The sequence below is a fragment of the Anser cygnoides genome, chromosome 1 (genome assembly GCF_040182565.1).
Source record: "Anser cygnoides isolate HZ-2024a breed goose chromosome 1, Taihu_goose_T2T_genome, whole genome shotgun sequence".
Lineage (NCBI taxonomy): Eukaryota > Metazoa > Chordata > Aves > Anseriformes > Anatidae > Anser > Anser cygnoides.
Genome location: NC_089873.1, coordinates 16393375 through 16411349, shown reverse-complemented (window position 1 = coordinate 16411349; position 17975 = coordinate 16393375). Strand labels below are relative to the sequence as shown.

General features: G+C 43.9%; 1 protein-coding gene across 1 annotated transcript in view; it reads right to left on the bottom strand.

Annotated features, from left to right (window-relative positions):
* Positions 1 to 17975, bottom strand: part of LOC106042005 (sucrase-isomaltase, intestinal-like) — a 36655-nt gene that overhangs the window by 7606 nt on the left and 11074 nt on the right. Inside the window, exons 5-10 of the mRNA XM_048068484.2 lie at positions 12594 to 12719; positions 11917 to 12048; positions 7235 to 7348; positions 7006 to 7122; positions 6840 to 6924; positions 3048 to 3165 (exon numbers count right to left, since the gene is read on the bottom strand). Coding sequence (XP_047924441.2) covers positions 3048 to 3165; positions 6840 to 6924; positions 7006 to 7122; positions 7235 to 7348; positions 11917 to 12048; positions 12594 to 12719 — 692 coding nt within the window. The remainder of the gene's footprint in view (positions 1 to 3047; positions 3166 to 6839; positions 6925 to 7005; positions 7123 to 7234; positions 7349 to 11916; positions 12049 to 12593; positions 12720 to 17975) is intronic.

Below are 17975 nucleotides of genomic sequence, written 5' to 3'. Positions count from 1 at the left end.
ATATGATCAGACTGAGCTTTCCAGCACAGCTTTATCTTGGACAGTGTTATCCTTGAAACAATTATTACTGTGGCCTGGGCCATGTGAAAGCATGGCTCCAGAACTATAAATAATGGAAAGTTTTACTCAGTAGCCAAAGTAAACAACTAAAAACTATGTGATCCCCAAAACAGTTTGTTTCAGGTATTTCTAGTTTTCCAACAATCTAATTTGCTTTTATTTTATTATTAACATTGTCTCAAAGTAAACATTCAAAATAGAGAATCCTTTCTATATTAGTTCATTTAATTTAGTGTCCTATCATTTCTTAAAAACAAGCATAATATATATATATAATGTTAGATTTGTCTAGACATTTTTATTGGCAAATAAAGTCCTAATATCCTGGACTTAAAGTTAGGGAAAAGAAGAGAGAAAGAGAGAAAGAGAGAGAGAGAGAGAGAGAGAGAGAAAGAGAGAGAAAGAAAGAAAGAAAGAAAGAAAGAAAGAAAGAAAAAGAAAGAACATCAACATTTTAAAATCTTAAAAAAAAAATCAATACAGAAAGCAAACGTAATCTTTCAAAATGTCACCCCTTTCCCATAGTATTTCCTCTGATTTCCTGTCATTGTTTGATTTATGAGGTTTCATTACAGAATTAGTGGTGTAATGAATTTTTCCTTTCCTTTTGGAAATAATTTTGCTGCACCACCAGAAAATCAAGGAGATGCAATATGCCTTATTAACAAATCTATTACAAAGTTCCTCAGCATAGAATAATCTCTGCGAGGGGTTACATATTGCAGCATTATAGATTGCACGAGCACAGGTTCAATTTTACTTTAATAGGATTTGGGCAATAAAACTCCATAGATTCTCTAGGAAATCTTAGCCTGAAATATAAACCGTGCTGTCCACCATCTACCTCCTTCTCCCTTAATGAGATCTGTGCAAGAGCTCTTTCACTCATACTTGTAATGGCCAACATTCGGCATTGGTTCTGTAATGGCACAGAGCCTTTAAAATGCTTCAGCACTTGCTTTCAGCCAAAATAACAACCAAACAAACCACCAACCCAACAAAACAACCAACCACCACCAACAACAACTCAAGGTCTTTCATACATGCCTAAACATATGGGTTGTATGCAGCAAGAGGTGCAATTCACACAGGACCTCCTTGGTGCTGTAACGTGGGGGCACCATTGAGCCCAATAACTGCACAAGACTCCCTGTTGTGTGTTTAAATGACATTTTTGAGCACTGCAGGGACAGAAATCTCTTTTTCCTGAACCTTTTCGTGGGTGTCCTGCATACGAGTTCTTTCCTCTGGCTGTGCAGCACAAGTTTGGCTCTGTTTGCAAATGGAGGTGCTAATGAGGGCAATATTGGATCAACTCAACTGTGATCCAGAGCTGCACAAACAATTTGCAACAAATAATTTATTGAATAAATTTCAGTCTATTATGAATCATTGCTGAACTGGTCCTAATGTTCTCAAATGTATTTGTTGACTGAAATTATTTACAGAATATTATGTGTGAATAGTTCTTGGCCTCAAGCTATGCACAAGCTGATTGTTGCTAGTTCACCATACCCAAATTCAAGCCATTTGACTGCATACATGGGTCAGATGACACATTTCCTATTCTCTAGCTTCATTAGCATAATTCTTGGAATTGTTTTGTATGCGATTATGAACTTGTCATTTGTTTTCAGCCAATACCCTACAATTGATGCTGGTTTGCTAAATATTCCCATCAGTAATTTAATTTATTATATTATTTGTGAAGAGCAGATGCAGAAATGGTATACAAGCAGCCTTGAAAAGAAATGCGTTTAAGAAAACCAAATGAATATGTATGAAAAATTCTTCATCAAATTCCCCAGCTCTGCAGCAAATCCTGCCTCTGCTAGTGTTTTTGGTGGTGTTCTCCAGCCTTGAAGGACTCTGCAAGTTTGGCTGAGCAAAATAAGCAGCACAGGTACAGGGAAGGTTCACCACCTTGGGGGGAGGATGAAATGTAACCTTGGTGGAGGCTCCTGTGGTGAGGGGATCTTAGTGGAAGTAAGGCTGCAGAAGCCCCAAAATCTTTCTGTGTCCCATGCATCCTGGCTGGGCTGGGCAGTCAGCAAGGGTGAGGGCTCAAGGGCTTTCTGCCCAGCTCTGAAAAGCTGGGCTGCTCTTCAGCCCAGCACACAAGAGCTAGCAGACTGCTTCTGGCTTTTTCCCAGTGCCTCCCTTCCCCCAGGCTTGGCACAGAGCTGCAAGTGCATCGACACCTTAAATAGGCTCACTTAGCCAACTCCCCTGGATGTACAACTGGTGAAAATGCATGCTTAATGCTAAAATAAGCCAACACAAGGACCCCTGCTTTGGCACTTACATTGTGGCATTAAACATATCCATGTCTTCGCTCTCTGCTGGAAAACGCGTGATTTGCCCATTTGATTTAATCAAACAGCTAGCTTTCCACTGTCACTCTAGCCTGACAGCAGCAGCGCCTGCCTGTGTAAGCTCATTTTGAGTGCTTCCCAGCTGCTAAGGGACAGCTTTCCAGTAGCCGACAGCAAACCTACTGCAATGCAGCTCAGCCCTCCTGCACCCACAGAGCCCCAGGCCAAAACGCTGCCTGCCAGCAACCAGAGGCAGCTCTGGCAGCAGCCAGGGAGCTGGGTACAGATCCTTCCCTGGCAGTCATGCAAGCTCCTCCAGTAGTGAGGGGATGGAGAAATTCCCCTGGTGCCACACAAGGCTGCTTCGGTATGAGAGCAGCTCTAACGCAGGATGGGAACAACTTGCTCTGGCTGTACAAAAGCACCAGTTGAAGAGTTAAGCCCTACAAGCAGACCCTGATTTTAGCTGAGAAAAAGAAAATTGGAAAAGGTTCTGCTTCCTCTGCCAAGAGTCTCTTTTCTTGAAATTGTTCTTACTCAATGACAAACAGCAAAGTGAAACGTGGCTGTTTCTTATGAGATACCGTTGCAGGTTTCCCAAGTACCTCAGCTGCTTTTAAAATGCATTCCAGTCACCTGAAATCTGCATGTAGAAATACTTAGAAAACTCACTGGAAAGTTGGTGCAGTCTGTGACCAGCCAAAGAGAGAGTGTGTGTTGTAGTGCTCTCCCAGGTAAGTCTTGGAGTCAGGGCACAATGTCTTTTCAGCCAGGGAACGATCAGAAATGCCTGAGAAGGACAAAAAAATGTTGTAAAATTATATGCATCAGATTTCAAATCTCTTCATGTTTTTACTCATTTAGGAGGGAAAACACCAAAGGATTTGGAAAGAGGAAAGGCTGAAGAACTGCAGGATCTGCACTGATTAGAGGTTAGCATGTAGTTGTGAATACCTTCCTGTAGACAGGCACACGTCCTCAGGAGGGTGAGGGAACTGAGTAAACCCTGCTAATGAGGTTCAAGTTTTCTGTCCAGTAATGCAGAACATCTGTACAGCTATCGTGTATTCAGCAATAGCCACAGAGAAAACATCTGCATGCTTAATTAAGAATATACACACACATTCTTCTACGTAGTGACAAATTTTACTTAAGAGTGAAAATGTTGCAAGAAAAGCAAACAAACAAAAGCAGAAAAAATACAAACAAACAAACAAAAACCAGAAATTCGGATGCCCAGGCAACTTTTATGTTTGTGTGAAATCACAAGACCTGGGTTCGTGGACCACTGAGATGCAGACACAGGTAGGCAGCATAACCCTGCCCCACAGTGGCAAAATTCATACTTAATCAAGCCTGATCCCTTTCTTCCCCTGAGGAACCTGAGACTTAAAAGGCAGCAGGGCCAGTGGCACAGCCCCAGGCAGCATCGCCAGCAGTGAGCAGGGAGCATCAGAGGTGCACAGGGGAGGAAGATGCATCAGATGCAGCAGTCCTTAGCAGGCCATCTGCTATGGCCCGATACGCTGCACAGAAGAGAGCAAGGACTGATCATAATGGGCATATTCGCACCTAGGTGGGTTACGTGATAACTCCTTCCATGAGCAGGTCACAGACAGCGGAGGCAGTGACAGATTTTTGCCTTCAGTAATGGTCGGGGGCAGCCCTGACCTCGCTGGCACCGCTCTTGTTCAGCTGAGCCAAGGGGAAGCAGTAAGAATTGCCTGCACAGATACTGCCTGGTCTTGGATCCCCCATTAAGGGGATGCTGGCAAGACCCATTTGGTGTGGGAAAAATGTGTTTCTTGTTCTCTGGATCTAGCTTTCATGAAATTGCTATATGCAATTCAGCAGGAATTGGACAGGTCAGGTATTTGGGTTATACAATGGATTTATTTTTAGAGGTGGAGATGACTGTTATAAAATCCTCTCCCCCCACCAAAAAAGAAAAAGACAGACTGTCAAATATTTCTCTTTTGCATGCTTAATTGGGTGCATGCACTATGGTAAATACTTCTTCATGAGCAAGCAACCTCGATGCCTAATCACACTTTGCTGTATGTTTGCAGTTCATGACTACAAAGTGCATTTCTCTGTACCTGAAACCCCATTAACCTGTCTGCTCTGCCAGGCCACCAAAGCTGGCATCCCTGTCTTTGGATCTTTAGACACAAAGACTCCAGTGCTGTTGATCTGCTTCAGAAATAGCTTCATTTATAGGCAATTTCCAAGCAACCCTGACTGGTACAGCTTTAAAGAAGACACTAAGGTTCTGGGAAAAGTTACACTTAATATCCCAGTGACACTTAATTATTAGCCCTGTAAAATTAAGGTGCAATATGAAAGCAAATGCAGCCACATGAATCATACTTTCATGCTTCTTTCATATTCTGAATATTTTGCATTCTGCATCAGCAATACTGATTATTTTACAGTGTACATAGTAATCTCCACTGTAAAGTGGTTTATAGAAAATTGATTTGAAGGGTACATGTTTTTAGAAGGTCAAACCGCAGGTACAGGTAATCATGGTTATGATTTAGATAAGGTGGCTGAAGGCTACATTACCAAACACCTGAGGCACTGAGAGTGGAACTCACACAGACTCAGCTGCCCATGACAAAGAGTGAGCCCCCAAAACTGTGCTGACCCCAGGGAGGTCCTGACTTGTTGGACTGAGCTGCTTAGGTCCGACCTCACACCTACACCAGCTAGGGGCTCAGACAGGCAAGGGTATGTGCAGTATTGGCATAATGTGAAATATAATAGAAAGTTCTTAAACACTGGGTGAAAACATTGGATACCAACTCTCCTGCACCTTGGAAGAGACGCCTTAGAATCCTGGCTGCAAGAGAGACCAACACCACAAGCTGCACGTAGAAGGAGAATCGTTGCACAAGAATGGGCAAGCCAAAGAGAAACTGGGCTCAAAACACAACCCTGTCTTCTGCATCCCCCATTGTCCTTACATGTCACTTAGATATCTAGGTCTCTAGGTCTGCTTAGTTCCTCTAAAACAGCTCAAACTTCAATCCTAGGTGTCACAAAGCTCACTTTCACAGCTCAGGAGACTCTGTGTGGGTCCATCCCTCACTCCTTTATTTTTGAGGGTGAAGGGAACTCTGCTTTTCTGGTCCTCTTCCCCAAAGGCTTACGCCTCTTTTTGCAGTTCTGAACGCTGGCAAAAACAGGGAACTCAAGACAGGGGTGGAAATCATGGAATCATAGAGTCATTAAGGTTGGAAAGACCTCCAAGATCATCTGGTCCAACCACCCCCCTACCACCAATGTCACCCACTAAACCCTGTCCCTAAGCACCACGTCCAACCTCTCCTTGAACACCCCCAGGGACGGTGACTCCACCACCTCCCTGGGCAACCCGTTCCAATGTTCCAATGTCTAGCTACTCCTTCTGAGAAGAAATTTATCCTAATTGCCAACCTGAACTTCCCCTGGTGCAACTTGAGGCTATTCCCTCTTGTCCCAAAAAGTCTCATGAGTGTCTGGACCTCAGTCAATGACAACTTGATCGAGACCCACAGTGCTAGTGTACTGTAGTTACAACAGTTTTCCCATAATGAGAGTGAACATCTAAATCTTAATTTAAAGCTCTGCTTCTGGTTTCAATAATTAACAATCTTTTTATAATTTTGTCATGCTTCTGTTATGTTTGAGTTTCTCGTGTTCAAACTGAAGAGAAATTAGGTTCAATAAATAAAATGAATAATTGACATGACAGTACAACAGCCTGAAGGGAAAAAGGGGACATTTCCAATATTTCACTGTCAATAACTCATTTATGTCTCAACTTCCTGCTGTATATTAGCCTTACTTGGGCAGCAGGGCTTTCCTGGGGAAATGTTGGCTGGATGAATTGCCAGGAGCACTGGCACTAATTGTAAGTACTCAGGGCTTCCTGGGGGAGAATGAGCATGCCATTAACGCAGCTACTGGAAGAGGTGTTCCCATTCCTAACAGCCTCCCATAGGCTTGGGCCTTTACAGCTTATTTTTAGCCTATAACTAATTTCTAATAGGGGACTGGAAATTTATTTCCTATGAGAAAGAAAATATTTTGAATTAAGGAATCAGGAAGAGGCAATCTTCCTTGTTATCAGTTGTAGAAAAGGCAGGGACTGCCCAGCGCTGAGACTAGCAGTGACGGTGGTAAAGCAGAAGAGTTACTCCTTCCATAAATCTCCATCTGAGTTATAGTCTACAGGTACCTTGCCTGTTCTATGGTGCAGGCCCATTGCTCAGAGAACAGCAAGGAAGGCCACTTTTCTTGCCTTGTTACAAGGCTGCCCCAGAGACAGAAGGTTTCTTATGCTTGGTACTCCACTGAAGCTGAGACATTTGTGTCCTGAATGAATCTGTAACCGTACACTTGGAAAATGAGAAGATGGAAAATGTATCTAAGAATTAGCTTTTTTCAAAAAAAGATTGTCAAGAAAACTTTACTTACTAGGAATGTAAGGAGGGTTATTGATATCATTATCAGCACATCCAGGAAACTGGCCTTGTAAGAAATTGGAAGGTTCATTCATATCCTTTAATAAAGAGAGTAAGACAGGTCAAAAGCCTTATTTTCTGTTTTGAAAAGAAGGGAAGGCATATGTAATCAGACTTACAATCCAGATCCCATCATAGTCAAGGACATTCTTAAACTCCAGACACAACTGGGTCCACCACTCGACTGTCTTGGGGTTGGTGTAGTCAGGAAACACTGCATCTCCGGGAGGCCAGGCCTAGAGTTCACAGGTACAAATGTCTGGTTATTGTCTTATTTCTGCTACACAGCTTCTTTAACACTTCGGAGCTCCATTTAATCAAAAGCATAAGAGAATTTAGTAAACCAACCTGTCCAACAGCAGGAGTTACACCATCAGAGTTGTTCACCCAGACTCCCATTTCCTCTCCAAGGTCGTATGGCCTGTAAGTACCTGGTTCTTCGTCCTTAGATATGAAAGGATCCTGAAAGCAGTGATTACACTTCCTTTATCAAGATCTCAGAAGTAACAGTTAATTTTTCTATTTCTATTTGAGAACACTTTGATGTTCTTAATGCAGATTTCAGTAACATTGGAAGAAAACAACACTAAAAGTTAGTAAGAGTTGAGAGCACATAATAATTTAGGAAAAGTCGTTAAAGAGATGTGAATATTTTTTGTTTAAGGCAAAATTAAGTGAAATTAATAAATACCTTCGTGTTTATTTTTTATGAGACTTTCTATATTCAACTGATTTTGAAGAGGCATCAAATTTTGTTTTCCTCCCTTCTGAAGCCACTAAACTTGGGCAGCTCTGGATTCCCTCCAAGACAATCTTCATTTCAGCTTCATTAGCTTCAGCAGCTCACCTCTGGTATAACTAAAACATCTCAAGGGGCTTGAAGTTGGGACACATCCAACCTTGTTAGCCCTCTCTTCAGACCTGATGTTGGACGAGGAGTTTTTATGTCAGCCTGGTGCAGAGTAACCCAAGTCATGAAGCCGGAGTGGCCAAACTCCTCTGTTCCCTGCAGGTGCATCCTGCAGCTCACCCCGCTCCCCGTCACCACTCAGGGGTACTCACCACCTCCCGTCGCTGCCAGTGGCATGGACACCACCAGCTTTCCTGCCCCGGGTCAGCCACCAGTGGCCACTGAGCTCACTGAAAGGGAGCCTAAACTGCTCCTGGGGAAGATGGTGGCCCACCATGCCGGTAAGCCCTGAAGGCAGGAATACTTTGAGATGTCAGTGAAGAGGTTCTGTTCTACTCTGCTCAGCAGCCAACTGGGACTGAAGGAGGTTAGTGTGCTTGGCAGTATGCCCCTAACTGGGAGCAGCTCTCTGCCTTGCGCTGTTTAGAACAAAGAAAGATTGCAGCCATTTTAGAAGAAGGGAATTCTTCCCTTTTCTCTTAGAAAATGTTATCCCCTCAGGTTCTGCTTAAGGCAAAGAAACTCTCAGTTATGACACACAATGGAGAGTAATGCCACTGAAATAATTCTTCCATTATATCTCGTGCAATAATTCAAATGAATTTTAATTAATAGCTGATAGAAGTGTAACTGCTATAAATTAGGACAAAAAATATACAATCACAAATGGTAATTCCTTTAAGGCCATGTTTTAAAGCTCATTTTAATACCTAAATTAATTGCTGATTTACTTGTAAGCCCTATGGCAGCTATGGTGAAGAAAGTGTATTCTTCCAAATAAAAGCCTCTGCTTTTTTTAAGCCTTTGCTTAATTCCCACCTTAAAGGCAAAATTCAGTTCAGCTTTAACTACGTAGCTCCAACATCGGCTTCATAATTAAAGAGTGTAAGTGTCCATTATGTTTTTAACTTGTTGAATAGTTCAGCTTTGGAAAAGAGAAAACTGTCCATCTTCAGTAATTATCTTATAATTGTGGAAAAGATGGTTCTCAAGGGACTTGAAGGCTGGAAGAAGTCAACTTAATTAGCTACTCCTGATCCAAACTTCTTGTTTCCTTCAGCTGAAAGGTTATTCCAGTGCATAAATCTAATCTATTATTCAGGTTTAGCAATGTCCTAAAGGGAACAAAACCCTCGCAGCCCTGGTTTTGCAACCCACAGGCAAATCTACGGGGGAAGGAACTGTATTGCTGCTAAATCTTCCCTAGCTCATCTTTTAGCATCTCTTGTAGAAGAGGTGCAGATCATCCATACTTCTGACTGACTGCTCTGAAACCTGGGACACCCAGCACTAAACCAAACCAGCGCAATTGCACCTATAGCTTCAAAAATAGATTTTGATGCGCATCCAGAAGTCTCATCTATCTCTGGAAATTTTAGCTTCTACAGCTCACAGAGATGGACTTGAAAATGTTAAAGCACTCATGCCATATTTTGAATCATAAGCATGTTGCTATTGACTTTTTTTATTATTATTATTAAGAAATTTGTCACTCACCATTCCTAACTGTTTCCATTTTTAGTTTGATTTAATGGAAGGTATACAAGGTCTTTCATTAAATTTCCTCTTCAGGAATAATGTTTATAATTTTACATTCTAGTCACTTTTACTTTCAGAAATTCCTTCTTTGTTTCTAAACAATACATTTGTTCTGACTCAGAATAAGTCACAGCTGAAGTATGCATGTTACTCAGCTCAATAATGATAACCAAGTACTGCCACACTGAGGCAAAATCTCCCTTACATGGAGGCAGCCTCTAAAAGACACCAGGAGAGAGGAGTGCTGAGACTGCATTGAGAGACTCCAATAATGGGGCCATGCTGCTGTCAAGGTGACCACAGGGGCATGGAGGGCTCTCAGCATTAGTGTGGGGACTGGACTTCCTGATGGCGAGGCACCAGCCACCCTGGTGGTGGTGGCACAGCTAAGTTTGGAGTCCCGGCCTCAGGCAGACCACCAGTAATTGCTAGTACTGCTGACCCTCCAGATGGGTTGGGCAGGGCTTTGGGAAACCTGGTCTAGTGGGAGGTATCCCTGTCCACGGCAGGAGGTTGGACTAGATGATCTTTAAGGTTCCCTTCCAACCCAAGCCATTCGATGACTCTATGATCTGCATTTTTCTTGTGACCACAGTGGTCTGAAATGCTCCATACCAAGCTGAGGGACTGCACCCATCTCCCACAAATCCACTCACAATCCATTCACATGCTTTTACATGACATGAAGTGTCTGCAATCAGAGCACATTTCCTGAAATCATCAAGAGGGAGGCAACAATCTGCTGCACTTGGGCAACTCGCTCATTACTGTCACTACCCAAAGGGAATCTAAATAGAAAATTGCTCTTCCCTTATCAGACTGGATTACACTTGCCTTGATTGCAGGTAGCATGGCTTTGCTCTCACTTGGGAATGAAACCCTTCGTACCGTTCCAGCCCCTGACTCAACTTACAGGAATGACGGACATCACTAACCAAAGCTAACAGTCATAATGTGACAGAAACATCAGCAATTGTAATAAAGCAAAGAGAGAAATCTTCGCTACCAATACAACCTATAGTTCCCACTAGCTTTTCAAAAATGGAAGGCAAACTGGATTTACCTTTGTTTTTTTCTCGCAAGCTTATCTAAAGTCCTAGAGTGCAATACAGTCTCTATTTACAGTTTAGGGGAAAGAAAGGACTCCTATTAGGATTCCCATTATTGCACAAATGGATAATTATTGATATATTCCTCTTATCTGCCTAACTATTGAACTTAGATTTATACTGCAACAGCTCCTTGCCCTGCTCTAGCATGCTCCATCTGAGAAACTGAAAGTGCTTTAAAAGTGTCGTTGAAGTTAAATTCACGAGTAAGAAGATAACATTCTTTACCCACTATATTGTGACTGCTTGCCTGTAGCTTCCTAATCTGCAAAACAACTGGAGACATCCTGGCTGTGATGAAAAAGGGGTGACTACTGTGTATTTACTGAAGGGCAAGAGTGTGCACAGGAAAAGCTACCCCCCAAACTCAAGGTATTTTGCTCATGTATTCATGTCTCACAAACTTGTTTAGGCAAATCAGTAAATACGCAGGTGGTATTTAATGTTAGACCTCTACAGGATTAGATGATTTTTAGAGAGGTGTTGAGGATATAGGGAGCCCAAACAGCATAGCAGTTGGAAAGAGCAGTTAGTCCTGACTGCACATGTGCTCACCTACAGATGGGTTAGCTATTTACAATGATGATGACAGCAACAACTTATGGACCCATCAAGGACTACTATTTAATTTACTGGCCTCCAGTTTCCTCACCACTACTGCCATTCACTGTATCTACTGTAAGAACAAGTAATTTCGGTGCAAGGATATTTATGGGGACTCGCTGGAGAAAAATAGCAATCTTTGTTGGAATAAATGACAAAAGAAGATAGAAATCTCTGATTTTCACTTCTGCCTAAATTAATTCCTTTGAGTTTCCCTCTTTGGAGGTCTTCCAAAGCTGCTTGGACATGGTCCTGGGCAACCTGCTCCAGGTGACCCTGCTTGAGCTGGTCCTGGAGACCAGATGGCCTCCAGAGGCCCCTTGCAACAACAACCTCTCTGTGATTCTGTACATCAGAACCTGGTTACAGGTTCAGCATACATTTTTCCACAAATGTTCATGCAAACAAACTTCTCTTACATTAATTTAGATGAAAAGTAAATATAAGGCAACATGATTTATAATTACCATCTCTCCAGATTGATTATGAGATTTTTTTTCCACCGTTCAGCTATTTCTGTGTGCATGCTAAACTCATTTGCCCATTATCAGAAAAAGAATTGCATTAAAGCAATTCTGCCTGAACTCAGTCTTGAGCAGAGGCAAAATTTATCATAAATAAGTGGAAAAATGTGAAAGTAAATTGATGTTATGGTATAGAGATGGTACTGGTACACACAGGTACCTTATAAACATAACACATTTAAAAGTGAAGTCTGTGAGAAATTGTTTGGCTCTTCTCAACAAATGACAAAAATGGAAAATGTGCTACAACAGCATGCATGCATTAGCGCCTAGATACTGCTATGAGCATTATGATGCAAATAGTTCTTATAAATGGAGAAATAATTAACACCATATTTAATTTACCAGAATAATGATGTTGTGCATTCCTGCTTTCTTCAGCTCTTGGAGGTACTCTGGCAGACCTGCAAAATTCTCTTTGTCATAGGTAAAATCCAGGCGACGTTCCATGTAGTCGATGTCAAGATGCTGGACATCCTAAATATTTTAAAAGCAAACGTTGACTTATTTTATACAGAAAATCAATATGTGTAACTGTGTTCCTAGGAAGAAACTAACCTATGAAGCGAGAGCTAAGTGTTTGGCTATAGTAACTGTAAAGAATTGAGGCCAAATTCAGCTCCTATAAATTTATGTGACAGCAGTGGACAAAGTGGACACGTGGAAGACCTAGGTTAGCAACTGTTTGGCAGTGGTATGCGTCAGCACTGCCACAGTTCATGTTTAAAATGCCAGCACCTGGTACTGCCAATTGATTGTTGTTTCAGCAGGAAAGCAAACCGGTACCCAAATCACCTGCAATGCAGCCAAGAGCAGCACTTTAAACCCATTGTTTCAGGCCAATTTTAAACATTCTTCTCACTATTGTAAAGATTTGACTTGTGGAACCACTACATAAGACTATGAACATCCTTTTACTCTACAATTCTCTTCTCAGGATAGTCACATTTCTTCGAATATAATGGTATTCATCCCACTTCCGATTTTAAAATGAACATACACAGTGAAAAATTCATACGTACGTAGGGGATATCGTAGCGGTGCATGCGGTTGACGGTTTCCTTTAAGACATCAATGCTGCCGTAACCCCACCGGGAGAGCTGAAATCCCAGGGACCAGTAGGCAGGCATGTGCGGGCGTCCAATGGCCTAGGGCAGGAATGAGGAAAATACAGGTTCAAAGGGAGAGGTGAAGATTCTGGGGAGAGAAATTACCTTGAAATACCAGGAGAGGCTCCCAGCTCATTTAAGCCACAAAGATCAGAGCACATATATCACACAGCCTTGAAATACCCCTTACTTTCTCAAACAGCTCACTGTAGAATACACTTTATTGTAAAATGTGCAATATACTTTGCTTTAAAATGAGCTTTAAAATAAAGCTTCTTCTGGTGGACCCAACTCTTCGGTCAATAAACGGCAAATCTCCGACGCTGTGCAGCAATGTCAGCTTGGCTAATTTCTGTTGTCACATCCAGCTGAACTAACTCATCTAATGTTTATTGGAGCTCTCTGAAGTTTTAGTTTTATTTGCACACCTCCCCGGTGAAATCCAGTTGCTTATGACTGCCTGCTGATATTGCTGGCCCACAGCGATGCGTTGCCAGGCATCACCAAACCCCTCCAAGGTCAGAGTTACCATTCGCTCCATCAAAATTCTCGTCTGAAGCACAAAGTAATGAGTTAACTGTGATTTTATAAATATTTGATTTCCGGCTCCACATAATCCAGATGCAAATTGCACGAGGAAACTCGAGCAGAGGGGCACGAGGCATCCTGCTCTGCTCCCTGGGGAGAGCTGCTCGGGCAGCCGGAGAACAACCACCACAGTTCTGTTCCAGAAACATGCCGAAACCTTCCCTTGCCTCATTGGTACACACCGGTGTTTCGTGGGAGCGATATCCCCAAGTCCTTATTCCCATTTTAAACAGTTAGAACCCATGAAATTAGACTTTGTTCAGTAATTCCAACATTGTTGCAGGCAACACATGGAAATCAAGTAGCTAGCAAGCACCCATGATTATTTATCAGTCACAGCTACTGACTCCCTTTGGCTAAATAACCATTCCTCCCTTATTTCCTGGTGAATCTCCATAGTTAGGTAATTATGCTAAGAAGTGAAAAAGAACAAAACTTGAATATTGGCAGCTAAAATCCATCTTCTTTACTTAACTAAAAGGAAGCAGTGCTGGCACTCCCTGTCAGCTGCATGGCTAAGCTCTCCAGCCATCACGATGTGTAGAGATGCCTCTTGCTCTGGGGTTTTCTCCAGAAAGTCTGGACTGGGACAGCAATGCTGGTCTTTAAATTGCTCTAAAAGATGCCACAGGTCATAGTGGTGGGATGTACATACTGCAATGGACAGAAAAACAGGTGGAGGAGAAATGCCTGGAAAAGCAGAGGGTGTTTTAAACCTCCTGTTAACGGTTTGAGTCCTCCCAGCAGGGATGTGGTGGCTGAGCACTGCATCTCCCCCCTCTGCCTGTTCCTTGTCCCATTCCCCTGGATTTATCTGCCATCACCCTCCTCAACACCTACATGCAGCTGGAGAGAAAGCCCTTGAGAAGAAGCAAGGGCAGGTATCAGCTGCTGTGCCCGTGCCAGGAGAGGCCCTGGGCAGATGAAGGTGGCCCCAAACCATGCACGGGGGACACCGGTGGCAAAGCCACGTGCTATTATGGTACAGTCTCCTCTGGTTACACCTGTTGTTAGTTATTTCCAGCGTGTGCAGATGCATCTGATCCCCAAGACCATCCTTCCAGCTCTGCTGGGGTTTCCTGTGGAGAGCTGGACAGGGAGTGATGGCTTGGGACGATCTCCAGGATGCCCTGTGGTCTGGCACCGTGGTGTCCAGCACAGCACAGCAAGACTCGGGGCAAGAAGTCTGATCCTCTGTCACGACAGCACTCGTCTTATGAAAGACAAATTTATCTACGGAGGCAACAAAGCTTGTTTTAGCCCAGTTAGGATGCCAGATGAGATCCATGAACCCCACCACTTCGTGCTCCAAAAGCAGATGCACATTCCGCCCACGCTTTCTCTACTGTAAAAAGGGTGACCTCTCGAAACAAGGTTAAAAAAGCAGACCGAAACAAAAGAACTCCCTAATGAAATAAAACCTTTTGCACACAGGCTTCTTCCTTTGGATAAGAGGAAGAGGGAAAAACAGCTGATAAATATTAATCCTGCTGCTGGATGCAGAGCCCGGAGCCCTGGCAAGATGCCTGCATGGCACAGAGACCAGCATCCCAGTTGTCCCCTGAGCTGGCTGGGATGGTTCAGAGGCAGCGGGAGCCTTGCGATGCCCCATGCTGCTCCTGGAGAGGGGATACCCCTGGGATGCACCCCAATGAGCTTGGGACATCACTGTTTTCCAGTTCAAGAGCTGGACGGGGATTTACTTCCACCCCGTGTGCTGCGTTGAGTGCCCAGGTGGATGATGACGGGGCTGGAGGTGAAGCTGTGGCCACCGAGGCAGCAGGCAGGTGCCTCCAGAGGACACAGCCCTGTCCCCAGCGCTGGGGGATGCTGCAGCTTGGCTGTGCTCTATTCCCTGGTCCTGCAGGCTCAGAGCTGCCCTGAGGCGAGGCAGCATTTTGTGACAGCATCCCCTGAGGAATTTGGGATTACGGTTGAACAAATGGAAGAAAATCCACCTTGCAAGCAAGATATTAACTTTTAAAGCAATTAGTTCCCCAGGTTGGCCGGGCTGGCGCAGCTATGGTGAGCGTAATTGAAGTGAACAGAACATTTGAAGAGGAAGGATGAAAACAGGGCAGCTGGGAAAACAAATGTTCTTTTTTCCAATTATGCTGTGGACTCTCTCTAATGGATCCCCCTGAAGCTTCCTGATAAAGTAACTGGCATATGGTACCTCCTTGCAGATGGATCAGCAGAGGCAGAGCTGCAATTCTGCAAACCTGAATCTCATGTTGGATTTGATATATATTTAGGATCTAGTTAATTCATATAGATTGCAGTCTGCATACAAATGATCATAAAATGCAGTACACAGAGAAAGCCTGCTCGGCAAAACTGGCTCGCATAGAATCAGAAAAGGTAAATGAGGTATGGTGGGGGAACTGAGGGAGGAAAACATGAGAAATGCAGAAACAGCAAACATATGGAGTATACAAACTGAGAAAAAAAAAGATACAGTAGTGCAGAAGGAGAAAAAAAAAAAAAGATGCTATTTTTCCTACCTCGATTCCTCCTGCACTTGGTTCACAAATAACTCCAAGTGTTGTTTAATAGATTCACTGTTACTTTTTCCAGGTTTGCATAACTTGGCTTTATGTAATTTTTGCACTTTTTTTTTTTTTCAGGTGCACCTGAGAGCAGACACATCTAGGAAGTACCCTGGAAGCGCTCCTCAGTGAGAGCAAAGCTCAGTGAGCAGCTAAAGGCAGGTGATCTGCACGCACTCTCCCTGTGCTCGCACACCCTGCTTTGGGTTATTGGCCAAACAACATTACTACCACGGGCGTCTCGAGTCAAGGATGTGAACCAAGTCATAAATGCTAAATAGCAAACCAGGATCCCATTAACGTTAAGACTGGTGTGAAAGGGATGGCTGAAGGGTTGTGCCCTGTCTGTCACAGAGGCCAGAGAGGGAGGTATTCCTTCCCATGCTTGCAAGGGAGCTGAGATCTGCAGCAGTGCAGGCAAAGAGCAACACAGAAGGTTGCACTTTAACCCTTGCACCCTAGTTAGCCATATAAAATGTCTCTTGGAGACTGATACTTGCTTAAACTTCCTCTTTTTTTAATTTTATTTTTTGAGGGAAAACTGTAGGAGGAAAATATAAAAATCCACGCTGGGTTAATGTTTTGGATTTAGTCATGGAAATGGTGGGTTTGGATAGTGACACATGGCTACATACAGGTACTCCTATGGCCTGGATGTCTGTCTCCAGCTCGTCTCCCCTAGCTGAGGAGGCGGGTGAGTGCTGTGGGTGCCCAGTCAGGCAGAGGTAACCTGAACCCAAAGTCTGTGCAGAGAAGCTGAACTCTGTTTTAGGAAAGCAAGAAGAAAGGCCCTGCAACAGCTGAACAATTGCAAAGATGCTCACAGTCTCAAGAGTCTAAAAATATTACGGGCTTTAGACATCAGGGTCTTCAAACCTCTTTCTTTGCTGGACACCTACCAGCTGCTTGGTCTTTCCTGGGGGCCCGTGGATTCAGCTGTGAGACTGCTGAACGAGCAGGCTCCCCATTTAGCTCTCAAGTAGGAGGCTGGACTAGAGACCTCCTGAGGTCCCCTCCACCCAGAACTGCCCTATGAGGACAGTGAGGAGGAAGTAAAGCAGCAATTTGCTCTCAGAACAGAACTGGGAGTCATGCGGTATGCTCTGTTAAAGCTTGTCATTGGATAATTTTTAGTAAAACAACAAATTCATGGTCTTCACTCTACCCAGAAGCTGTTAAACTTGGTATTTGTTCTTTTCATTAAACTATAACTTTCCTGACTGTCTTGTTACGGAGCTCATATTCTACTGCTGTGCACTGTTACCCTGCCCTGAACTGCCACCAGATTTGGCAGTGATGGTCTGATATTGGGGCTGGCCCGTCTCTGTGCATGGGCCACCCCTGGGTGCTGGCAGCAAGCCACAGAGGTGCACAGAGAAAGTCTGCATCCTTCAGAGACCCCGCAGGGAGCTTCATTACAAGGCTTTCCTAACTCACTGCCTTGGAGGGAGCAGCATAAAAGCACCAAGTCGAGCTAAGCAGTTAAATCTTGTGCAGAAACAAGCATTATGGGGGGGCAGGGAAGGGTCACTCAGGTCTGGAAATGGTATTGAAGCAAGAGAATAAAATACATGAGAAGGTGCCTGGAGCAAAATACTTTGCTCCAGGCACAGCTCTCTTGCCAAGCTGGTGTTTGTCCACCCCGCGGTGCCAGTGGGGACGCACCGGAGGGGATGCAATGGGTAGTTCCTGCAAAAAGCCCCATGCAGTGGCTTTGTGCATCTGCTCGTGTGGGTAGGAGACAGGCACCATGTCCCCGGGGAGCAGCCTGGCCCCACCAGCTGCAGGCCCCCGTGGCCGGGAGCTCCTGACATGCCACTTCCCAGAGGAAAGCCATGCAAACAGCTGGGAGAGCTGAGGGATGCTGCTGAGCGATGCCTTCCAGGCGCGGGTCACACTCCTCCCTGCCAGCCCCTCTCCTTCCCCTGGGGGTGACAGTGACCTCACTGCGAGTCCTCTCAGCGTGACAGAAAATGCAATTGAAAAACAGAGCCTTTTCTGCCTCCTTCACCTTCCCACATATCTCGTACATAAAAGCCAAATCATTGCCCTAGAGACTAATAATATGGTAATTGCAACATTTGCGATCCGGGAATTTCAGGATGTTTACTGAAGAAGTTATTATTTCACCGTGAAATTGCTACCATGCATTCTTTAA